General features: G+C 39.8%; 1 protein-coding gene across 6 annotated transcripts in view; it reads left to right on the forward strand.

Moving 5' to 3' along the window:
- SLC39A11 (solute carrier family 39 member 11) overlaps window positions 1–26,991 on the forward strand; it is a 404,063-nt gene that overhangs the window by 241,493 nt on the left and 135,579 nt on the right. For all 6 annotated transcript variants that reach the window (XM_087956042.1, XM_087956043.1, XM_026675802.2 and 3 more), the window contains one exon: window positions 21,139–21,309. In XM_087956042.1, the coding sequence (XP_087812168.1) occupies window positions 21,139–21,309 (171 nt within the window). The remainder of the gene's footprint in view (window positions 1–21,138; window positions 21,310–26,991) is intronic.

Genomic DNA, 26,991 nt, shown 5'->3' on the forward strand with positions numbered 1-26,991 from the left:
CAAGCTGGCATCAGCCCCAATATCGGGGGATAAATTATTTGGCAGTCTCTTGGAGCCCCTGCTTATTGAGAATAGAAACAAGAAAAAGTGCTTCCCCCTCTTTTTCGGAGGTCTGAAAACAGAACGCCCCAGTCGTTTGAAGGGGTTCCTTTCGGACCTACTATCAAGGCCCATACGTTCCCAGATCACAAAGAACATCAGGCTACAGACCCAGTTTTAGACAGGATAGGTTGGAATCTTCTGACAAAGGTCAGTAGGGAGGCCGAAACAGAAGAAACCCCAGAGGTACCGGAGGCCGATTTTTTCGTTGCCCCAAGTGAGTCCTTGACAGCAGCTCCCATTGGAGGGCGGCTAAAATTGTTTGCTGATCAGTGGGACAGCTCCACCTCTGATGCGTGGGTCAGGGACTCTGGTTTGGTTTGGCACTAGAGTTTCAATCCTCCCCTCCAAACTTTTTCATTAGGAGCCCTAGGTCCACGGACCCCATTAAGAGAGTGTTGATGCAGGAGGCTATCAATCATCTTCTGCATATTCGGGCCATTAGAGAGGTCCCATCTGAACAACGGGGTCAAGGCTGTTACTCTCTATTGTTTGTGGTCCCAAAGAGTTTGGGGGACTGGAGGGCAATTCTGGACCTCAAACGTCTGAACAGATCATTGGTTTATCGAAAATTCAAAATGACTACTCTCCAGTCCATTCTGCTCAGCATCAGAGAGAACGATGTCCTGACCTCTATAGATCTGACAGAGGCTTATCTACATATACCAATTAGACCTGCAATGGTTCTTGCTACCTTTCCAGCGATCTGGAAGAGCCACTTCCAACGTCCGGATAAAGGTACCGCACAATGTTCTCTGATCGCTCCGCTGGTGGTCGGAAAACATGATAAACAAAGGGTGTCCTTTCAAGGAACCTTGCAGGGCAACGATCACAACCGACACCAGCCTGGTAGGATGGGGAGCTCACTTCCAATCCCACACTGTACAGGGAATTTGGACTATTTCCGAACAATCACAAAGCATCAACCTGTTGGAGTTGCGAGCAGTTCATCTGGTGTTATGCAGTTTTCTACCCCTTTTCCAATCACGCCACATTCTGGTCTTGACAGACAATATCACAACCAAGGCCCACGTAAACAGACAGGGGGGTACTCACTCCAAACTTCTGATGCTGGAGATGGCCAGGTTGTTCAAGTGGGCCGAGGCCAATCTGTTGTCGCTCAAGGCAGAGCACATAGCAGGGGCCTTAAACACACAAGCGGACTGGCTCAGCAGGGCCTCGATAGATCAGGCAGAGTGGTGCCTACACCCGTCTCTCTTCCAGGAAGCAGTGCGGAGGTTTGGGCAACCGGTGATCGATCTATTTGCCTCTCCCCGCAACGCCCAATTGCCCTGGTATATTTCAAGGTACCCGACTCAGGGGGCGGAGGCCATCAACGCTCTGCAATGTCAGTGGCCTCCCGGACTTCTATATGCATTTCCTCCACTCCCTGTAATACCCAGGTTGATCCAGAAGTTATTGGAGGAACGAGCGGAACTGATATTGGTCGCCCCTTACTGGCCCAGGTGAACGTGGTTCGCAGACTTACAGGACCTGTTGAGAGAACAACCTTGGAAAATTCCACCGTCGAGGGTTTCCCTCTCACAACGGCCGGTACTTCACCCGGACCCACAATGGCTCAGCCTAGCTGTATGGAGGTTGAGCGGAACCGTTTAAGGACCCAACAGATTTCAGAGGATGCCATTGCCACCATACAAGCATCCAGACGGTCCTCTACAAATCGTATATATGAGGCCACGTGGTCCACTTTCTGTTGCTGGTGCCGGGGGCCTAAGATCAACCCAATAGGACAATTATTGGACTTTTTACAGGAGGGGTTGACCAAGGGCCTATCTCCAAATACTATACGCAGACAGGTGGCGGCCTTAGCCTCGGTGATATCCTGGGGTGACCGTTCCATAGCGCACCATCCATATATCCACAGCTTTCTTAAGGGTGCTGCAAACTTACGACCTCCTTTAATTCCCTGCTATCCCACTTGGGAGCTCAACAAGGTGTTAACCGCACTTACAACTGGCCCGTTCGAGCCTTTAAGAACTGCTAGTCTCAAATTCCTGACATATAAGGTGGTCTTCTTAATTGCGATCACATCAGCAAGGAGGATTTCCGAGTTGGCAGCATTGTCGATGAGAAAGGACCTATGCGTGTTTCATGCGGACAGAGTGGTTCTCAGATTGGATCCATCGTTCATCCCTAAAGTAAATTCAGCCTTCCACAGAGCGCAGGAGTTGGTGCTTCCAAATTTTTGTCCAAAACCATCTCATAGACTGGAGCATCAATGGCATCAACTTGATGTTCGAAGGGCGTTAAGCATCTATCTAGACCGCACGGCGGCATTTCGAAAATCTGAGGCTCTATTCCTATCCTTCAACCCATCCACTTTAGGACACAGGGTGTCGTCAATGACCATTGGTAGATGGTTGAGAGCCACCATAGCTAAAAGTTACGAATGCCAGTCCATCTCAGTTCCTAAGGGCATTACAGCCCACTCGAGAAGGAGTGCGGCAACATCAGCAGCATGGGCCACTCGGCCTTCCATAGACGAAATCTGCAGAGCAGCGACTTGGGCTTCACCATCGCCCTTTGTCAGAAATTATAAAATTGATGTCTATACCTCAGCGGACGCTTCATTTGGCAGAAGAGTCCTGCAGAGGGTCCATAGAGTTTAGGAGTGGATTTCGATCCAGACGGAGTCCCTCCCTAAGGACAGGCCAAGCTTTGGTATGTCCCACTTCTGGATGCTCTGAACAGCTCATGGGAGAAAGGGCGTTGGTACTTACCTGATACGCCCGTTCTCTGTGAGCTGTGAAGAGCATCCAGCCCCACCCATTTCTTTCCGTCTGGTGGGGTTCCATTCCGGTCAGGGATCTAGATTAGGTGATGAGTCCCGGACTTAGGCACTCAGTCTTCGCAAAACTGGGGGACGCTGAGGAGGTGTCCCGTGGAGGAGGAGGAGCGTCCCGGAATTTTAAGCCCAGCCTTTCTAGAAGAGACTGAAGCACCTCCCACTTCTGGATGCTCTTCACAGCTCACAGAAAACGGGCGTATCAGGTAAGTACCAACGCCCTATCACAGCCATATGACTCCTGGACATTGCAAATAGCCATTGCTGAGCTGATTGCCAAGCACCCAAAATGTCAATATATGACCGGAGGGGGGAGGGGCGAATGTTAAAACTTCAAATCCGGATAAGTAACTTTTTTGAGGTCCATTGTAACTTTGAATGGTCGCTAAACAACTGTGCATAAGTCAAGGAGTACCATGCAATTTCTGCTCGTGTGAAAATTCTTAAAAATAATCGGTGAAACACCAATACTGTTGTTTGCTTACAGTATTCCCAGATATCTTGGGATTCTGACATTTTTTCCCCCTTACAGACTATAGTTAAAGAGGAAAGCTGATGTTCTTAAGGTTTGCTAAATTAAAGGTCTTTTCTAGGCAATCACTCACTTAAAATGGCAGATTGGTATTTTTCACAACTGACAGTAATACCCACCTTCTGTCTTTGCCCTAGTCAAAGGATACTTCGGATGGTGGGATACTTCACCCAAAGAAGTAACAGTAAAAACAACAACATAATAATGCCAAGAGCAAAAGTTTAAATAGCATGTTTGAGACTTTGCAAGTATAACTAAATCATGTGATTTCATATTAGTATTATAGTAGCTACAAATAGAATATACAATACGAAACAAAAAAGAAAGAAAACTGCCTAGGAATCCATATTATTGAATATATTAAGAACTTCTTTTCAGTCTGCTTTAAAATCTTTTGTTGCTCTGTCAAAAAATAAAAGGTGCAATTTAGAGGTGGACAAAGAAGACATAATTGTCTGACCTGGGCAGATTGGGGGAAGATTTCTCTTTTCAATGTTATATTTTGGCTATCCTGATACACATAGGCCTTTTAACATTCATGCCTTAATAAATTCAGAATTCGGTGGTGTAATCAAGAAGAGCATGTGAATTTTGGACAAGCAGTGATGAATACAAGTCCTTATTGTCCATCTTTTATGTTTCAAACCAACAGGACCAATAGTACATGACTTTATGCTATAATCCCAAAATTATCAGGCAGATGTATTTTTCCCTACAAATTTGTTACAGTTTTTGAGGAGGATCACCTCAGGTTTGCTGTCAAGAATAGAAATATTTGAAAAGGAATGAACAAGGGTTGTAAATAGCTAGCAAGATCTCTGCTGAAAGGCGTGGAGGTGTTCGAGAATTATCCCTGCTTTGAGATCCTGCTTGATTGAGGAATTCAACCCTTTTCATAACCTTTAAGCAGGTCTTTCTCCTTCTTTCCAGTTCCATCTTCACCTCATCTCATTTCTGTCCAGGATTGTCTCTTCCATGCACTTCCCTCTAACCCACCTCCAAGCCTTTTGCCCCTTTCCCCTTCCTCCCTCTTCTGTTTTTTGCTGTTTTTTGTAGGAAGGAGGGAGGACAAGGTGTGTATTCCTATGTACTTTAGCATGAGTGGTGCATGTTGACACAGAGAATGGTTTGTATGTATAGATGGAGATCAATTAGTTTGTAAATGATCTCATTTTACAGGCCATTGATTTTAATTAGTAGTTACTACTTCAGTTAATATTAGACTTTTTTCCCCCTGACATGCTCCTCTTTTTTATTTATTTTTTGAATTGGGCAAGATATTTCAGGAGTTCCTTTCAGATAGAGTAGCAACTATAGTTTGACAAGGCAGGAAATTGGGCTTTTTTTTTTTTTCTGTTCATCCTTTTTCGGATGACATCTCAAATGATCTTTTGAGTATCTCTGACTGCTCTGGCTAAACTTTCTTTTGAGATTTCTAGTTGATGGGAATAAGTTTAGGTTATGTGAGACACATAGGATAACAAAGGAAACCGGTTTCAGTTTTAAAACAATCTGTCTTATAAAAGTGGGACATTCAAGTTCACTAGTCCAGCTAGGAAGAAACTTTCTCTGGTGGATGTGTTGTTTAAAGTTATTGCCACTGTGCATGATCTCTTCCACAAGGTAGAGAAATGAGCCACATGTAAACGACACTTGGGGTGACAGGTAATTGTCGGCAGAAGGCAGCTGACAATAAGAATGGATCTTATTTAAGGGTTAGTTAGCGTGATATAATAGACTCTTAACTGCAGACAGACTGTTCCACATCTCAGAATTATACAGTGGCAGTAATAATGGATAGAAATATAGGCAGTGAGCTGTATTTAAAAGAAGAAAACTGTTGCCAGCTGGCCTGAGAAAGGCTGCTGACAGATGGGCAATATCATTTCATATTTTTCCTATTTAAATTTAGGGCTATTCTAAAAACTCTGATTACATCTACAACACCTCAATTTTGTATTTAGTTTTCTGTAACATAAATCAATTCCAAGAGGGGCTTAGTCGTGTATATGTTGGCTTGAGTATGTGCGTATACCATATGGTACCGTTTAGCCAGTTTGGTCCAGTGGTGAAGGAACCAAGCTAGAAAGCAGGAGTTCTAGTCCTGCCTTAGCCACGCTGGGTAATATCGGGCCAGTCACTCTCTCTTGGCTCATATCACCTCATGAGGTGGTTGTTCTGGGGAAAATAGGAGAAGGAAGATGGGATGGATATATTTGCTGCCTTGAGTTATTTGTAAAAATAATAATGGTGGGATACAAAATAATAATAAAATAAAGTAAAAGTAAAATAAAATAAAACAGTTTCACAGCAAAATTCAGATAGTTTTTTTTATTACTGATGATCTCTGCTTCAGAGTTGGGGCTGGAACACTGTGTGATATCTAAAACAGGGGTCTCCAACCTTGGCAACTTTGAGACTTGTGGACTTCAACTCCACAAGTCTCAAAGATGCCAAGGTTGGAGACCCCTGATCTAAATATTTGGTCTCTTCTCCAGAATCTGTTTTTCAGTAACTCAAGAGGGGATTTGAGTATCTGCATGTATATGTACTAGAAATAATTTTCACTTTTCTCCATTTTAAATGAAGCAGGATTTTCCTCTTACACTGAACATAATGGAAGGATGTAGAGCTAACTTTTAAAAAATTGAACATGTTGAGCAAATGTCAGGACAAAGATGTAAGTACTATGGGCTTCTAAAGTAAAATGATGACTGTAAAGGCTTGGATAACTGCCTAAATAAAATAGAGAACTATTTAATAATTCTGTATTTATACTAGAATAAAGTGAAAATTTTTCAACTTTTTCCCACTGTCCTACAGTTCAACTTTTCTATATATATTCAGCAATTTAATATGTGGTTCAGTCAATAAGTTTATTGTTTCTCAAGAAAACTTTTTCTGGGGGAAAAATCTTAGATTATTACTCAAGTGTTGTTTCACAATTTTTCTGCTTACAGCATGTATGAAGTATCTCAGAATTGTCAATCTGGGCCTACAGAATCAGTTGGACAACATACAGTACTTTTGGGTTGTGACAATGTACTTTTTCTGAAATGCTACTAGGGCAGGAAGAATGTAGAATATAATGTTATAAGGGCATTGAAATATTTTTCAGACTTACTATTGAAAGTTGTCTAAATCTCTTCTGAGCAGAAATAGGATTTGGAATGGATAACTTTTTAGGCTCATTTCACTTTGGTTTTAAACTGGTAGAGCACTAAAACTCAGTGCATTTTCTCTGGGGTGCCATATTATTCATTACTATAAAGTTCAGATATCTGGAATGCCTATGCTATGCATCAGTTTCAATGTACCATGAAATATTTATTGCAGATATTAACAGAAAATGTAATAGAAATAATAAGTTCTCTTTAAGCATAAATCTTCTTTTGTCTTCTATGATGCCTGGACTGTCAGAAGATCTTACTTTAAGAGCCTTCCCATGGGATTTCTCCCCCCTCCCCAATCAATGTAAAATGGAATTTTCAGCTAGGTCTACATAAAATATTTTGTCATATCTCAAGGACCTTAATTTCAAGGGTTTCCAAGGACTTTTATCTCAGCATTAGTGTGAAAATATATATTTACTTTTAATAGGTAGTTAACATTTTTTGACAAATAGATTGTTTACTTTTTTAAATAATTTGTCTAATGTCTATCAAACTGATTATGGACTGTCATGACAGGTCAGGTCCTAGAAATACAGTAAATACATGAAAAGTTACAAATAAATATATTTGTGTTGTAACTGATGTATTTTTTTTTATTCCAGGCTTTATCTTAATTTCAAACCACTATGGCCCAACATTGCTTTTACTTGCCATTTGTTGAAACTATATTCTAGAGCAATTGATGATGCTTTAAAAATCAGATATATTCATGGTGATATACTGTCAGTGCCTAATTTAAATATCATTAAGTTCTGTGGAATTTCTCCCTATGTACTATAAGTGTATAGGTTTGCATCCTAGTTTTCTATTAGAACAGGGTGTCAAAATGGCGGTCCACAGTCTGGATGCATCACACGCAGGCCACTCCTACCCCAGTTTGGCCAATCGGAAAAATGTCGTGAAATGTCACGTTCGAGATCTGTAGTATTAGATGGTCTTACTACAGTACCTGCACATAGATATTTATACTGTATATCAAAATCTATTTGCTTTCTATCTTATAATTGAAATATTGAAGGAGTTTTCCATGTAAAAGTAAACAAGGAGCAAGGAAAGATTTTGACAGTAAATGTTATATGTGTATGCCAATTGGACATAAAATTGTATACTTGTCATTTTGCAAATTGCTAGCAAATTACTGCAGAATTTTCTTGATGCTTTTGTGTTAAATATCTGTATTATGATTTGCAAAAGCAGAATTGTTTGGATACTGCAGCTTGGTGATGAAGAGGATTTTAAAATGTATTTTAATTATATTAATTAAAAGTTTAATTATATTAATTAAAAGTTTAATTATATTAATTAAATTTTATAATATTTGATTATGATTATAATTAGATTGTCTTGTAGCAACCCTTCACAAACATGCATGTTCACAAAATAAATGCATTTGAAACTGGAACTGGAACTGGATTAAATCAAGATCTTTCCTGAAAGATTTTTTTTTTTAAATTAAGAGTTTATTGTAATATAAAATACAGATGGAAATATATAAATGGAAATAAAGATCAGAGGGAAGATGGGAAAGAATTGTAAAGTAAAAAGAAAAAAAAAGATAGCAGTGGCTTTCAACTCTTTAGTGCAATAGAATACAAAGTACAATTACAGCCTCAACCTTTGCTTTACATTTCTGACAGATACAAGCCATTCCTATAACAACCAGTTATTCTAATCATTATCATTTTTTTTCCTGTTTCAAGCATAAAATCTAGAAGCTATTTTCTATTGGAAAAAAGAAACTGGATAAGTTGTTCTCTTTAATTAAAACAGATTTGTTACCTCTGCCAATTCCATCTCTTAAGGTTTCTTTTCTGAAGGTTTTAAATGACTTGTGTCATGCCATCCTGATCACAGTTGATAGGCTCCTAGTGTGCTTTTGTTGTCTCGCTTTCAAAGTTTTGCAGAAGAGATGAGCCAGAGGCCATTTTCTCAGCTAGGCTTGGTGCTCATGGCTCAGCTAAAGAAGAATCTTTATCACAGAGAGGAATGAATGAATGAAGCCATGCAAAATTGTTAATTGCCCATTGCTGTTAATAGTATACAAATAACTTTTAGAACACCAGTGGTTTAAAATTGTTATTTATTCCACACTTCGCATAAATTAATGGGTTTTTACTTAGCATTTTTACTTGAAACCAAGAGGTAGTAGTATGTTTATACAAGCCTGAGAATCGTTAGTTTCTGCTTCCCAAAATTACTAAAAAATAGGTAAAAATGGTTTAGCATTGGGTAAGGACAAACACAAACGCATTACCCCTTACAACCAGAACATTTAGATTGACCTAAAGTTTGCCACATGGACTAAAATATATTTGAAAATATCCCGAAGTATTCCTGATAAGATGAAAATAGATGAAATTACCATCGGTAATGTGTTGAAATAACATAAAGATCATTCAGTGATATTGTTTTCATATTACAGGAAGTCTTCAAGTTACAACATTCAGCAGTCCTTTGATGTTACAACGGTGCTGAAGGAAGGCACTTAGGGCTGGTCCTCAGAGTTGGATTAGACTTTCAGAAAAAGCGGTTTTTGATATTGAGAGAAAAAGTTTGGAAAGCATTGCTTTAGGATTTGGTGCTTGGTTAGGAAGCAGTTATGAGTCTATCATTTGAGAACTGAAGCTTGGTTCTATGAAATCAGGAATATGAATATATTGAGCAAATGAAAGTACTGTGTCCAAAGGAATAAGATATCTTTTTATTCTTAAAGTTGACTAAATTAACTTACCTCAGCGTCAGAATAGGCCACCTGCTGTTTCAAGAGCACAGGAACAAATGATGTCTTCCTCAGCACATTCCCTAGAGCAGTGGTGGCTAACCTTTTTTGGCTCCCATGCCGATAATTGCGTGCGCGCTCGCTTGCACGTGCTCACGTGCCAGCACCCAGAAGGCAATGTGTGCTGGGCACCCCCCATGCCCCCTGGATGGGAGAGGAAAAGGAGGTGAAACTACCAATGGAGGCCTTGTTAACCATGTCTTAGACAGGGCACTCGCCATCACAGTGGCCAAAATGGAGGAAAGTGTTGAGTCCCAGGAATGGATTTCTTAAATCATTTTCATTTCCACCTGCTTTACAGACAGATGACAAACAGCTAAAAGTTGGAATGGGGATGAGCTCTTAATTCCCCGGTGGCGAACCTATGGCATGCGTGCTGGAAGTGGCATGGAGAGCCACTTCTGCTGGCACGTGAGAGGTCACCTGGAAGAGGCCCACTGCGCATGTGCCCCCCCCACCAGCCAGCTGATTGTTGGGTATCTGTCGCACATGCATGGGGAGATGCATGTGCATGCGCAGAGGCATATGACGTGTGGAGGGGTTGCATGCTCTCGTGCAGGGGGTGGGGGGAGTTGCACATGTATTGCATCATGGGTGCAGGCATGCGAGCACGCGCACACGCATGCACACTTTTGGCACGCAATGTGGAAAAGGTCAGCTGTCACTAGTTTATTGGTGGAAAAGCAAATTTACCAGGCCAAGTTTAGGGCTCTCTAGTGTACTATTAAATATCCGTGATATGCAAAGCTCCCTGTGGTGCAAAGGCAAAGTGACCATAGTTATTACACAATCTCCCCTATTTTATGGAGCATATAGCCTATGGAAATAAAGCCAGTCTGCTTCTTACTGCAGTAAATGCAGAATTCAAACAACGTCTTCACTAGGGCTACATGTCTTTTTAGACAGTCTCATTTTTCTTATCATGTCACCTGGCAAGCATGTACACTTTCCAAATAAATAAAACTGGTAACTTTCTGACATATCTATGTTTGATTGCTCATGTTTGATAACTGCCTAGGCCCATAGTTCTGTCTTCGTAAGAGTGAAGAGTGCTAATGCTCTGATATTACAACCATCAATTGTGGTTCTGGACTTCAATAGGGCTATCCTTGGAGGTTTCCGGTTTGTCGGCTTCGCGAGCGGTAGGGATTCGCGAGTTGCGCGATCCCTGCCGCGCTAGCCGTTTTGGGGCTCCGACCCGGACGGGTGCGGAGCAAGGCTGCCCTGCAGGGGTAGCTGAAGGTAAGGGGGATCCGGAGGAAGGGTTTGGGGTGTTGCAGACCCCTCCCTGGCCGGCAGAACCCCTGTTACCAGGACGTGCAGCGGCGGTCCGTAATGGCCGCCACAAAGAAGTTGACAGCCGGGCAAGTATGCGCAGGAGGAAGAAGAGAAAGTTATTGAAAGTAAAAGTTCTTCTTGGTCGACCCAGGGCTTTGAGATTTATCTAATTTAATTCCTGGAAAAGATGGTTTTCTGATGATTTCTTCCACAAGAGAAAAAAAGCGGCTATTTTGAGGTGCTGAAGGAAAGTTTACTCTCCCTCCCGACGGAATTAAGCCGGAAGGGAGAGGATAAAGAAAATATATTAATTTGGATCTTGTTGGAGGAGATGCCTTGAAGACTTGAGGACAGAAATACAATCTTAATAAGGCTTTAAAATATAGACTTGGATTCTTTTTTTTTATTTGTTTGATACCACCCCTGGAAGAGGAAGGGGGAATTTTGGCTTGCTTGGATTTATTGAGGATTGTGGATTTTGGGATTGTTTTGCCTTTCTCTCGGAATATTTGGTTGGTGTAAGAAGAAAGAGGAATAAAGAAAAGAAAAGATTTATTTATAATGGCTTTCCTTTTTGAAGACCTGAGGGATGAATATGAGCAAACAAAAGCAGCCTGCAAAGATGGCATGGAAAAAGCTTTTCTATTTCTAGAAATGGCGCTGGTCAATTACCAACAGACAATGGAACAGATGGAAACGGAAGAAGAACAACAAGGAAGAGACGAAGACGCCATCTTCATTGAATCCCAAAACTTATCTAAGGAAGAAGGAAGGAAGAGAGCAAGGAAAATGAAGGACTTAAGATCTAAAAAAACATTTGAGAAAGAGAAAATATGATGCAAAGTAAATATAATGATAACAAACAAGAGAAAAGGGAACACAACAGAGAAGGGATTCCAGCAAGGTAGAGGTTAGAAGAAGAAGGGGGTAGGAAGATTTGGTGGGGGAAGAAAGAAAGGGGAAAGGCGGAGAAAAGCCTCAAAGCTTTAAAATTGGATGGGAGAAGAGGGATTTTTTTAGAGACAAAGGATGAAATATAATTTTCTGTAAGAAAGATTCCGCTAAGGTACAGAAGATGGTATTGTAACATTTATATTTGAAATAGTAAATTAGAATGGTTTAAGATTTAATAAGAAATTAAAATGTTGAAGTTTTTTAATAATGATTGATTTTTAAAATGTAATAAAATATCGAAGGAAAGGAGGATACAATGTATTTAAACATTTTTGGTGGATAGAATGTACCAAGCAGAACCAAATTGGGTATTTGTTATGCTGAATGTTAATTTTACTAACTTAGGGGAGGATAGAAAGGCATCATACTCTGATTAGTGATTTCAGGAGAAATTTTTTTTTATTATAAGAAGAGATAGAGGGATAATTGAATGGGCAAAAGATACAAATTTAATGATTTAATTAAGATGGATTAAATAAGATAGAAATGTGAAGAGTGATATGTGCTATTATTTTAGCCCATGCAAAGAGAGGTAACTGGGGCCAAGGTACTTTACTAAAAGATTTTTTTTATGTTTGTTTGTGTTTGTTTGTGTTTTATGAGAATATTGGGGAAATTATTGTAGAAAGACAGGGGAAGATTCAATATGTAATGATTTGTTTGTTGTTGAAACTTTTAATAAAACTTGTTTTTTTAAAAAAAAAAATAGGGCTATCCTTGAGCACAATAATTCCAGCTAGGGCAGAAGTTATTAACCCCTGCCATGGATTAAACAGAAACCTGGCTTTATAACATACCACATGTGTTATTATATATTATTATGTGTTATTATGTATTATCACCTACTACAGGATCTTCATGGGGGGGAAAAAATCTATGTTGCTGCTAGGAGTCAACAATGACTTGAAAGCACATAATTATAATCAATACAGGAATAGCTAGGTCACATTCACAATGGTCACTGTTATTAAATAATGATCACCTTGTACAGTTCCTGTTTATCTGATTGATGGGTAATACTTAGAAGACTTAGAATAACTTTATTGTCATTTTTAATGTACACTAATCGGCATACATTAAAATGAAATTACGTTGCATACTGCTCTCAAAGAGTCTCCACCTCTAATATATACATAAACATGGCAAAATAAAGAGATAAATAAATAAATACAAAATTATGCATGTACACACATATATGACAATCTACCTATCAATTATTTTAAATATTCATCATTCTCAGGATTATATTCCACGATGTGGCAAGGGGTGTGATAGTGTGTCAAAGCTTATAGGATAATAAATGAGACAGCCCTTTAAAGTGTTGCCTTTACTCTTTTTGCTGTAATAGAGTAACACAACTGCCCCTTCGAGAATGAGTTCCCTCATTTCCCTCCCTTCAGTTCCCTCATTTCCAAAGGTGCTCTGACTTATTACTTGGCATTTATATACACTATTGGATAATCTTGGCCTGCTCAGCCTTCCTGCCTAGGAAACAAAATTAACATATTAAAAAGATTGGTGTGCCAGTGTGGTGAAGAGCCACTGTGATGGAAGATGAAGGAACACACAGCTGGGAATACTTAGAAAACCAGAGTGCAGCCCTATTGCCAGCTGTATTATGCTGAAGGAAGTGTGCTTGTGGGAAGCAATACCTTGCTGTGTGGTTAGCGCACAGGGTAGGCATAGCTTTCTGAATCATCATTTACAAATTTGCCTAGCTGTTCTGGTTGCTGTAATGCAGAAAATGTTTCGAAGACAATGTTTATCTGTAGAAAGGTTGGGGTGGCTTCTGTATCCTAACATAATTTCTTTTTGTTGGGACTGTTTTGATTTTCTAGAGTTGCTGCTATGCTACATAGCATTAATTTTTAAATTGTGATGGCACAGCTTGATGTCAACAGTGAAATATAACTGTGCCAGTGGAGAGGCTATACAAAAGTGTTTTTTTCCCCCTTAAAAGTTAATGTAAGAAATAGGGCAGCTGATGGAGCTGACACAAATATTTCAGATGATTAATTGCCCATCTCTTGGCTAGGATGTGATACATTTCTTTGGGTGAAAGGCAAATAATTAATTCCTTTCCCACTCAGAGCATGTCAGTATGATCCACTAAGGCTTGCAGCAGTTTGTATAACTTCAGTCTATAAGGACAATTACTCAGATAACATGTAACTCTAGCAAGCAAGTGCTACTTGTACAAGAGAGGACTCCTCAAAAATAACAAATACAGCGAGAATGTATAAATAAGTTAACAGTAGGATTTTTCAGGTTGCATGCCAGATAAAACTCCAGGATCCCCCAGGTTGCATGCTGATCAACTCCTGGCTCTACAGGATGAAACAAACTTTTAGACCTGGCTGTGGAGCAGAAATTGCCTTAATCCCCCAGGGGATCTGGGCTGGGAAGGAGACAAGATAGCGTGACTACATTGGTCCTCCTAGACCAGGGGTCAGATAACAGATAACACATAACCAGAGTTGGAAGGGACCTTGTAGGGCCCAAGCAGGAGACCTTACACCATTTCTGACAAATGGCAGTCCAATCTCTTCTTGAAAGTCTCCAGTGATGGCGCTCCCACAACTTCCAAGGGCAAGTTGTTCCATTGGGTCTGCAACCTTAAACACTCAAAGAGCCATTTGGACTCGTTTCCCACAGAAAAGAAAACACCAGGAGCCACAAAACCTGGGTGGGCATGGCCAACTCAACATCACTCCCACCCAGTCACATGACAACTCACCGCCACGCCTACCCAGGTTTTGTGGCTCCTGGTGTTTTCTGTGGAAAATGGGTCTCTTCCTCCCTCCCTCCCATTTCTGTTTTTTGTGTTTTACGTTCTCAGGTCAGGCGAGGAGTGACTGGGAGGGGAGGGTGAAGGTGGGGGCCAGCTAATGGTAGGATCTCCCAACAGGGAGTCACAGCAGAAGGCCCAAAGAGCCACATGCGGCTTCAGAGCTACGGGTTGCTGACACCTGTCCTGGACCTTTCAGTTGCTTTAAATGCTGTTGAGCATGCTATCTTCTGGACTGACTGTCAACACTGGTGTGCGGGGACACTGTACTATGGAGGTTCTATTCCTACTTGGGTGATTTTTGCTAGCAGGTGGTGCCTCATGGGGATTGGCTTATGGAGTCCTTCAGTCTCCGTATTATCCCCTATACTTTTAAACATCTACATGAAACAGCTGGGAGAGGTCATTCAGAGATTTAGATTGAAGTCCCATATCAATATGTAGAGGACTCACAGCTCTCATTTTTCACCTAAAACTTATGAGATGGTCGGCATTCTGAACTAGGGCTGAACTATGGTAATAGATTGGATGTAGGCTAATAATCTGAGACTCAATCCACACAAGATGCAGATAACTGTTTTTGGGAGACATATCTGTCCATTTGTGTAGAATGTAATGAGTTTCAGGAGGGAGGACTTTTTCCCTAGAGGACAAAGGGATAGTGGAGCTTGAGATGTCTGGTAGACAGGAAGAGAGCAAAATTGGACTATCCCTAGCAGTTCACAGAGTATGTCTACAATTATTGCAGATAATTGGTTTATTCTGGCAATATTCTTTTTGTCGGTTAGCAAAAATAAAGAAACTACTCAGACGTAACTCCACGTGACGTTCTTGGCCTTGACATCAGCTGAGTGATGCCCTGTCGGTCCAATCAGCCTTTCCAAACAGGAAACAGGATTAGATGAATTAATTCTAGTTTATTGTAAAGGTATAATAACAGAACCTTGCAAAGTTTGAAGGCACAAACTTCCTGCTGCCATATTTAACTACTTAATCTATTAGTGGGAGGACCTTCCTACATTTTTCTGTTTGGTTATTAAACCAACGGGGACTCCCGCCTCTCTTTTCTGATTGTTTCCTAGGCAGCACCTCCTCTTCACCTCCTTTCTCAATGTTTGCCATCCATGCATTCCACTGCAGGCAGCTTAGCCTGCAGAAGGAAGGTAGACATGGCAAACAGCTCAGAAAGGACCCCCGAGCAATAAAGAAGACCAAGGAGAAATATATCTTCTGACTAGCAAAATTCTGTTAATGTAAACTATAGTAATTCTAAAGTATAATTAGTTCAGCTGGGTGTGCTTCCTTTCTGGACTACCTTGTAAGGCTAATATATACATATTCCCCTTCCCAATCTTAAGTCTTTTCCAAGTCCCTCCAAAGGAAGAGAGGTAGGCTTCTATAAGGGGGAAAACTTTTTCTGCTGTGGCATTTATGGATTTCCCTCTCCAGAGAGCCTGAACTGGTGCCTACATAGAATAGAATAGAATAGAATAGAATAGAATAGAATAGAATAGAATAGAATAGAATAGAATAGAATAGAATAGAATAGAATAGAATAGAATAGAATACTTTATTGGCCAAGTGTGATTGGACACACAAGGAATTTGTCTTGGTGTAAATACACTCAGTATACATAAAGAAAAGATACATTCGTTAAGAACCAAGAATCAACGATCAAATCATACTAGGAAACAGTCAATATAAATCGTAAGGATACAAGCGACAAAGTTACAGTCCTACAATCATAAGTGGGAGGGGATGGGTGATAAGGAGTGATGAGAAGATTAACAGAAACAGTAGTGCACACTTTGTAAATAGTTGAACAGTGTTGAGGGAATTATTTGTTTAGCAGAGTGATGGCTTTCGGGGAAAAAACTGTTCTTGTGTCTAGTTGTTCTGGTGTGCAGTGCTCTATAGCGTCATTTTGAGGGAAGGAGTTGAAACAGTTTATGTCCGGGATGTGAGAGGTCTGTAAATATTTTCACAGCCCTCTTTTTGACTCGTGCAGTATACAGGTCCTCGATTGAAGGCAAGTGGGTAGTAATTGTTTTTTCTGCAGTCCTAATTATCCTCTGAAATCTGTGTCTGTCCTGTTGGGTTGCAGAACCAAACCAGACAGTTATAGAGGTGCAGATGATAGACTCAATAATTCCTCTGTAGAACTGTATCAGCAGCTCCTTGGGCAGTTTGAGCTTTCTGAGTTGGCGCAGAAAGAACCTTCTTTGTTGTGCTTTTTTGATGACATTTTTGATGTTAGTGTCCATTTTAGGTCATGTGATATAGTAGAACCTAGAAATTTGAAGGTCTGTACTGTTGATACTGTGTTGTCTAGTATTATAAGAGGTGGTGGTGTGGGAGGGTTTCTTCTAAAGTCTACCACCATTTCTACGGTTTTGAGTGTGTTCAGTTCCGGTTACACCACAAGGCAATGTATAACCTCCTGTCTGTATGCAGATTCATCGTTGTCTCGAATGAGACCAATCACTGTTGTATCATCAGCAAACTTCAGTATTTTAACAGATGGATCATTTGAGATGCAGTCATTGGTATATAGGGAGAAGAGAAGTGGAGATAGCACACAGCCTTGGGAGACCCCTGTGCTGATTGTAGAGGTATCGGATGTGATTCTGCGTAGCTTCACCTGCTGCTTCCTGTCTGTTAGGAAGCTTATGATCCACTTACAAGTGTGTTCAGGTACCGCTAGTTGGTTTAATTTACTTAGAAGAGTGTCTGGAATGATGGTATTGAATGTTGAACTGAAGTCTACAAAGAGGACCCTTGCGTAGGTATTTGGAGATTCGCGGTGTTGTCGGATGTAATGCAGAGCCATGTTAACAGCATCATCTGTCGATCTATTTGCTCGGTATGGAAACTGCATGGGATCTAACAAACTGGCATCAGTGTGTACATTTCCAATTTCCCAGGCTCTTGAATTGGTTTTAATATATTGTTTAGCTTATGAATGACTGCCCTAATGCTGCTTTGTTTCTATGGTACTTTCATTTTGTAGTTCAATCAATTAACTAAACTTTATTACAACCTGTCTTTTATTTGATTGTAGTATATATGCTTTTATTCAGATTATATTTTAATGTGTTGTATTATAAAACAACTAAGATGTTTAGTTATCGGATGGTTAAGATATTTAATATATCTTATTTTGTTCTTTGTCTTACCAACAACAGCATCCTTGACATTCTATCTGGCTAATAGTTAAGACAGCTTTTCTTGGAGAAGGTCTTAGATTTAGTTATTTGAATGTTCAAAAGATACACATTTATGCTGAAAAATAAGTTGAGCAATATGTGTGTTGACTGTCATGATCTGGTACCAAGTCTGATTTTGAACAAAAGGGAACAGCAGTGCCTACTTGATTTTGGAAGATCTCAAAACAGCAAAGTAGAATCAGAGCTGGAAAGGATTTGAGTAGAAGGCATCCAAAGGCTATAACAGTCTGGGAACTTGATAAAACATTCCTGAAGTCACCTCTGTCTTGCTGACAAGAAAATGTCATGGTTGTATACATGTAGTCATGAGCAGTTTTGTGAGAGAGTTTATCCTTCCTTGCCTGATACTAAAAGGGTTTTAATGAAAACCTCACGTTTTTATTCTTTTTTAATATTACATTCTTTTATTTCTCAAAATACAAAAAGCATTTTATTCTTAATCTTACCTTTATTCATTTTTTCTTATAGGTTTTATGAGTCAGTGTTTGGATACAAAACATAATTTTTGTGTCAGTTACAGTACTGTTTACCCCTAGGGCTAAATGTTTGGTGGGCCAGAAGTTACAAGGCTTTGGAAGGGGAGTGATGCCCTGAATGGATATAGCTGGTCCATGGTTGCCTCATTTTTTTCTCCAATGTATTGGGGGGATAATTTTTATTTTCTCATCTCCCCGCCCTCCCCATGTCATATATCAGGGATGTCCAACCATGGTAACTATAAGACTTGTGGACTTCAACTCCTCCTGAGAATTACTCAGCCAGCTTTCACTATAGCTTTCATGGTCCCTGTTTCCAAATGTAATGAATTTGTAGGCTACACCTGGATCTGAATTTGTATCATTACAACAACAATAAGGTGACTAAATTCACCCGGTTTTGTTCGACTCCTCATGTTTGCCAAACCATTATGAGATATTAGCATTTTTACAGGGTACAAACATCTGGTTTGGAGGACCTGTTTATTTTAATGTATTTAGATGCCAGTTTGTGTTTCCTTTTTATTATTTAATACTTGTTTGAACAACCTGCACTGACAATGGTGACAGACCAGATTTTCTACAGTATCACTGAATGTTTTTATACTGTTCCGGTTCTCCCCTTCTCTTTCAAAACTGTTATTTCAAATGGCAGGATGCAAGATTGCATGTTATTTTTGTTTTTACCTGTTGGCTTCCTCTTCTCTGTTCCTAAGCTAGCATTTAATCTGCTACAGAGTTTCAGGGGCAGCCAAGTTATGTGCAACATGAACATTAGCATTAAAATGCTTTGAAATGGCATGGGAAGCAACTGGCATTAATTGAGAAATGTCTTCAGATGACTTCTGAAACCTATTAGTTTGCCTGGACACTTTAAGCTGGTTCAGTAAAGAGAGTCAATATGCTTTTAAAATGTCAGATAATTGTAATCAGAATACAGCTGTTGCCTATGTAAATTTCAGGAACATCTGCCTTGGTTATCTTAACATCGTAGAATTTTCTTAGTTTTACTAATCGATGGAAAGAATCCAATATTGTACTTCAAAATGCTGAATGTTTTGCCCTTTTTCTAGGGCCTTAATTTACACTTGCTTTCCTCGTACTGGCTTTTAAATCAGAGAGACCTTTTCAAGACAGCTCTGTCAGGAAGAAAAGAGAAGAATAGGTATAATCTAACAATGTTTTTTAAAAGAGTTAACCAACGAACACTCTATCATTTCATGTAGCAATAATTGTATTACTACATACTCATAAGTATTCTTTTCATCCTGGACTCTTTCTTCTCCTCTGTTTGTTTGCTGCTTTCAGACTGTAATTCTACTCTATTAGGAAATACCTCTTGTGCATAATCTGTGAAGTTCTTTATGCTAATATTGTATTAGGATTATGGTATAAAATGTTAGTAGCACAATTTACTTGATTTTAGACTTTTTTTTGCCCACTGTAGTTTGCATTCATGTTAATAAAACATCTATGGACCCTTACAATAATGTAGCAAAAAGCAATAAGCACTCGTTTCAAATTATTCCCGGGATATATGAAAAAGTCCCAAATTGTGGGGTTACTTGTCCATTCAGACTCACTATATCTATCTATCTATCTATCTATCTATCTATCTATCTATCTATCTATCTATCTATCTATCAGAACAGAACAGAACAGAATTCTTTTGTCAGAGTGCACACAGCATGACTATGTGAGACAACCCAGGAGCAATTACAGGGCACAGAGGTTTGTTATAATAAATATAGTGGTTTTATCTCTACAAATCATATACATATACACGTACTAGGCAAAGGACAAACAATCAATTAGCACGGAAGCATGCGCGCGTGCACACACACACACACACACACAGATACGCCCCAACAGTGCCTCTCTTATAATATAGCTTCTTAAAGTGGTAGCAGTCAAATAACCCTGCTGGCTCATTACTACCATTGCATCACCATTACATCATTACAGCAGTTGGTAAGCTATTAAATCATCATTACCCTGACATCTTTTTTTAAAAAAAATTATTCTTTAAAAACAAAAAATACAAAAATCTCATTTCCATTAACAGTTATTGTGTCATTGTATATACATGTTTCTTATTTTGTGACTATATATTATTTTTATCCTTATCCTTCACCCATTCGTACCCTGACATCTTTATTGGCCAAGTGTGATTGGACACACAAAAAATTTGTCTCTGGTGCATAAAGTCTCAGTGTACATACAAGCAACAAGTGATAAATCATGATTATAATCATAAAATACATTCATTATAAATCATAAGATACAATAAGTGATAGTCATAGGATACTAAATAAGCAATCAACAAATCATACTAGGATATTAAATAAAACAATTAATATAAATTGTAAGATATAAGCAACAAAGTTATAGTCATAAGAAGATAAGGAATAGGTAATAAAAAACATGAGAAGGATAATAGTAATATAGCCCTAGTAGGTAGTTTCACAGTGTTGTAGGAATTAGTTATTTAGCAGAGTGATGGCATGGGGGAAAATTGTCCTTGTGTCTAGTTGTTTTTGGCATGCAGTACCTTGTAGTGTCATCTTGATGGAAGAAGTTGAAACAATTTATGTCCAGGATGTGAGGGGTCTGTAGATACTTTCACAGCCCTCTTTCTGGCTTATGCAGTATACAGGTCCCCAATGGAAGGCAGGCTGGTACCAAATGTTTTTTCTGCAGTTCTAACTATCCGTTGAAGTCTGTGTTTGGTTGGATAACATTTTATTTATATACTATTGCATTTCTATATTTTGTAGGCTTTTAACCTCTAATTAAATATTTCATTTCAGGTCCCCTGCCCCCCAACGAATGCCTTCTGCATGTGAAGGGTTCCCTTAATTTTCAATCAATTTTCCAACACATGTGGGTGGAACCATATTAGGGAAAGCTGGTTTATATTAATATTAAACTCTATATGCTTATCAACATATCTCTTCTTCTTTATTTTAAGCATTTCTAACAGCAACCTAAAGTTTTATAAACTTTTATTTTTATTTTTACTCTAGACAAAGGTGAAAATGGGGAACCATATCAAAGGAGGAAAGGTGCTGGCCATAATCAGCCAGATTTTCCTGCAGTGTCCCACACTCTCAAAGACAACATTCCTGCTCCAGCAAGCAGCAGTTGGAGGAGGATCATGCTGTTGATTTTTGCAATAACAATACACAACATTCCTGGTAAGTCCTGTTTCGCTCTTTTGGTGTGTCTAATTCTCAGACTGAAAATAACAAAGGTAGGGTTTTCATTATGGTCTTAAGGAGCATCCAGGTAATACTCTAGATGCTTTTCAAATTTGGTAAATAAGGTTAATTAAGTGACTGCTAATAGGTTCAGTACAGTGAGTGATGTTGGCATTATAATCATGTCTATAATGCAGGAATGATGAATGGCCTTCTAAGTTTACTTTGAATTGAATGTAATTCTTAATGAAAAAAAAAGGTTTATATGGTCTCCAGTAGCTGAGCTCAACTTAAGGGAACTTTATCTAAAGCAGGGGTCCCCAAACTTGCCAACTTTAAGACTTGTGGACTTCAATTCCCAGAATTCTGGGAGTTGAAGTCCACAAGTCTTAAAGTTGGCAAGTTTGGGGACCTATGCTCTAAAGGATGTATCATAGAGCCCACTATTCAACATTAAAAAGTATGGAAACCCCATTGTTGTGGATGCAATAAGAGATATCAGGCTCTTTGTCAGCTGGTTCAAATTTGTTGTTCTGTACAAGTACAATTCTCATAGTTTACCTTATCAATATTTATTGAAATAAATGGTGTGAAGTTAGAAAAATTACAATTGAACTATTTCCCCCCAATGAACAAAAATATTGCCTGTACTTTTTGATATTCACTTGATATTCTTTTTAACAGTCTTTAACCTGAATAGAGAAACTTAAAGCTCTTTGATCTCCTAAATCTTTGAAGCAACAGTTATAGGAGACATACTTTGCCTATGTCTTCCCATATGCCCTGTCAACTTCCCTGTCAAGCATAGAATTCTGAGATTTCTCCCATCAAAATATTAAATGGGGCTGAACCTCATTAGCATTTTTTCAGTTCATATGCTTCCACTCTGGGGTACCATGTATCATTCCCTTGAAATATATTGTGATTTAAAGAAATCAGTTTGCCACTGATTTTGATTGCAGCAAAGAATCAAGTCTTCTTCAGCCAAAGTCAGATAAGTAGACAAAATAATTGTAAAGAATTTTAAATAAACAGATTGCTGAATGATTTGAACGTCACATTTCCATTCATTTAAATATTTTAGTGGATTTGGTTAATTTGAAAGAGCTATCACTCCTTGTTGTACACACGCGCCACCTCTGTTATGTGAGCTGCATTGGCTACCAGTTGGCTTCTGGATGTCATTCAAGGTGCTGGTTGAAATCTCTAAAGCCTTCATTGCACAGGACCTGATTATTTGAAGGATTACCCCTCTCCCATTATATTTGTCTGCCCAGTACATTTGGGCAGAATGGGTGCACTCCCTTCTGTTAAATGTTGTCAACTTGTGTGACCTAAGAAGCATGCTTATTTTAACATGATCCCACTCTCTGAAACAGGGATAGTGATGGCATCCTCTTTCCTGAGATTTCAAACATCCCTTAAAACCTGCCTTTGGTTCCATGACTGGGATTAATGTGTTGACAGGCAGGTTGTTGTTGCTTTTTATAGTAGCTGTTTTAGTTTAGGTTGTCTTGTTATATTTATATTTTTAATTTTTGTAAACGCTGCATTAGATTTTGTAAGTTGCCCAGAGTCTGTTGGAGTGAGTGGCCATAACAAATTGAAATAAATAAATGTATGCCCTTTTTGAATAAAAAAAGAGAAAAAATTATAAAATAAAACTTCCCATATATAAATTGGAAAAAGTAACTTGATGTTTTTCTCAAAACCACATAACCAAGATGTACTGTATGAACCAATGTCCCAGGGGCATTTCAGAGGTGGTATTCAGCAGGTTCTGACCAGTTCTGGAGAACCGGTAGTGAAAATTTTGAGTAATTCGGAGAACCAACAAATACCACCTCTGACTGGAGATTTTACAGTATCCTTCCCCTGCCACACCCACCAAGCCACGCCCACAGAACGGGTAGTAAAAAAAATTGAATCCCACCACTGGGGCATTTTCTGAGTTGAAGCTAATAAGCATGCAAGAAACTTCTCAAATCAAGTGTTACTGAGCTTTGAAATGGCATAGAAAGAGTCATAGACATTCCCTTTCTTGAAGAAACTGCAGAAGTGAAATGACATGTTTATACCCTACTCAGTTTCTGGTGTAAAAGGTAATGAGAATCTGGTGTAGCGTGAAGTTAAAGCTGTAGTTTCAGTCTAAGACTAGATTGCTACATGATAAGATCAACAGGAAATTCTTTTATCTTACTTCCCTTTGGAAGGCATTCCACTGATCAAGTTATTTCAGCCATTTATTCCTTTACATGTATGTAATTGAAAGTCCATGGAAGATTTCTTGCTCTGTGTAACATAGGAAAGGAATGAGCTTACATTATACACTGAATATGTATTCTGTCTTGACACAATAGACCATAGGAAAAAGTTTTAAAAGGTTTTGATTTAGGGTAGCTGTTTATAGATAAGATTACCTTATAATATAGGAATTTTTTCTGTGCTCCAGGAAGAAAGCGGTTGAAAGGAAGGTATATTGGATAAAAAGCAGATGGCAAAGAAGAAACAGCTTCTTTATTTTTGCTGTTGGCTCTGCCCTTTATTTTAGAGCAATTGAAATTTCAAAAAAAAATTGAACATATATCTCAAATTTGGTGAACAAATTATCTGTCATGATTTACTAAATAAACAAATTTGCTCTTGATTTCTATATATTACGATTTGCAGCTTTTCTGGCACGTCAATTGGAGAATCCACATATGGGTTGACACATGCCATTCTGCCCAGAGACTGAGTCCTTAAACTTTTACCACGCTTCTCTGTCAACTGTCACTTTCCCAGTTCATGATTCAGTCTTGCCCCATAGGGACGTGGCAAAAGATTGGCTCTCAAATCTTTGGGTAGAAACGCTGGATTCTTCATTCTGATATCTTGTGCTGGCAGGTTTGATTTCACAGTGCTGCGGAGGCTTTTTTCCATCTGTATCGACCATTCCCTCTAGCCAAACTTCGATTCCAGTCTCGACGCAGCAGAGGGAGTAATCTCCCATGCAAGGGAAGCTCGCCGCTTGCCTGAGGCACTGCTAGCCCAAGCGCCACTTGTTTGAAGTGCTGCAGCCGCTTAACAGCTGTTTTTTGGGCTTCTTAATTGCTCCAATCTTGCGGCTTTAGCAGCTTCATTGTATTTAACTGACTGATTATCACAGGCTAGTCGGGAAGCCATTTAGGTCACCAGTGACCTTCAGCTGTCAAAATCTCCAACCCGACAGCTTATTATATTTCAGGCAGCCTCAAGAGACGTGTGGTTACAGGAGTTGGCTACCCCATCTTGCTGGTCTTGCTGCCACAGAGCCCAGCCCCACTTAGCACCATTTTAATAGGAGCAACTGCCATCCATAGAAGAACAGGGCAGCAGCGTTCTGCTGCAGGCAGGACAGTTTCTCATTTGGGCTAAAAAAGCTGTCAAAATGGCTGAACAGATCCTGTCAGCAGACAGCATGGAAGGGCAAGGAGCCTCCACATCAGCTCTCGCAAAAAGACCAGCTCCAGAAGAGTCAGGTGTCCACTCTCTCTGTAAGAGAGGAATTTTGCACCTTCCACGCAAACAGGGTGGTTCTATGTCTGGATCCTTCTTTCATCCCAAAGATCAACTCCTGGTTTCACCGGGCCCAGGAGATAGTGCTGCCAAACTTCTGTCCAGGACCTTCTCATCCACTGGAACAGAAATGGCACAATCTGGACATGAGAAGGGCACTACGTAGATACCTCAAATTAACTTCACCTCACCGTAGATCTGAACCACTGTTTGTCTCGTTCCAACCGTCTTCTCTAGGTTTAAATGTCACTTCATCTACCATAGGCTGTTGGATAAGGGCGTGTATAGCCAAGGCCTACAAGACACAGTCTATTCTGGTTCCCAGATGATTAACTGCCCATTCTATTCGAAGCGGTGCAACTACAGCCGCATGGGTGACATAGGCTTTGATTGAAGAGATTTGCAGGGCGGCAACATGGTCCTCACCATCTCCTTTTGTGCACCACTACAAGCTGGACACCTTCACCTCTACTGAGGCTGCCTTTGGCAGGAGGGTGCTCCAACGAGTGCATGTTGATAGGGGACCAGACCAATTCCCGCCCATAGGGACAGCCAGGCTTTGGTATGTCCCATGTGTGGATTCTCCAATCGACATGCTGGAGAAAGAGCGTTGTCTTACCTGAACACTTCTCAGCATGCCGATGGAGAATCCACTCCATCCCTGGAGACCGTTAGGTCCCTCGTCCAGCACAGGAAGAGCCAACGTCGTTGACAGAGGGGCATGGTAAAAGTTTAAGGACTCAATCTCTGGGCAGAAAGGCATATGTCAACCCATGTGTGGATTCTTCATCGGCATGCTGAGAAGAAGCGTTCAGGTAAGACAACACTCTGTCTAAGTGATGTGTATTAATTAGAAGTATATGTGTGTTTAATATTTAGCTACATTTATGGTTCAAGGAAATTCATGTAGCAATAGCAATAGCACTTAGACTTATATACCACTTTATAGTGTTTTATGCAGTGGTCGCCAGCTGGTGGGCTGCAGCCCACTGGTGGTCTGCGAGAAAATTTTGGTGGTCCGCAGAGAAATGTCACTTCCAGAGCATCCCCCCAATTAATCCAGACTGCGCCGCCCACATGGCCCACGGGAACCGTCCCCACCTACTCACTCCTTACCTGGCAAACTTGCCTGCTAAATTGCTATTTTTCCTTTTTTTTTTCTCCCGACCATCAGCTGTTCTGCTGTGCCAGGAGATTTAGATTAGCTAGAAAGCAGGAAATCATTGGATTTCTTGCTTTCTAGCTAATCTTTAGATCTTCAGCTCTGCTTTTAAGCAGAGCCAAACCTTCCTTAAGACTGAAGCAGTGCAGACTAAGGTAGCCGATGACAGATACACAGATCTCTAAGTGAATTTGTGATTCTGTGAGCAACTCAATCTGCCTGCCTGCTTTGCCTCATTTTGGATAAAAGTTGCTCTTTTTTTAATAAAAAATTCAATATTTACATACATGGCGTGTTGTGAGTTAATTTTGTGGGTTTGCTTGCTAGCAAATTTTATGTGACAGACTCAGATAGCCAATGGCAGAAAAATAGATCTCTGAATCTGTGATTCTGTGAGCAACTCAATCTGCCTGCCTGCTTTTGGGTAAAAGTTGCTCTTTTTATATAAAAAAATCAATATTTACATAAATATTTATAATATTTACATACAAGCCATGCCCAGCCAGTCACATGACCACTAAGCCATACTCACAAATTAGAACATGCCCAGGAGCTAGTTGTTGAGAAATTTGAATCCCACCCCTGCCTCTGTGTGTTTGTGTGTATGTGTATGAGAGAGAGAGAGAGAGAAAGAAGTTAGATCAAATCTCTCTCTCTCTCTCTCTCCCACTAATGTCAGCAAGCCACTGTCAGTCAAAATTCATATTAGTGGTCCCCGGGATTTAAAATTATGAGTTTGGTAGTCCCTGAGGTCCAAATGGTTGGCGACCCCTGCTTTACAGTACTCTTTAAGCAGTTTACAAAGTCAGCATATTGCCCCCAACAATCTGGGTCCTCATTTTACTAACCTCAGAAGGATGGAAGGCTGAGTCAGCCTTGAATCGGTCAGGATCGAACTCCTGGTGGTACTGCATGGAGCCTGCAATACTGCATTCTAACCACTGTGCCACCACAACTCTATGTATCTATGATATTAAGTG

The sequence above is a fragment of the Notechis scutatus genome, chromosome 2 (genome assembly GCF_049901735.1).
Source record: "Notechis scutatus isolate UNSWTSFEM ecotype Mainland chromosome 2, rNotScu1.2, whole genome shotgun sequence".
NCBI lineage: Eukaryota > Metazoa > Chordata > Lepidosauria > Squamata > Elapidae > Notechis > Notechis scutatus.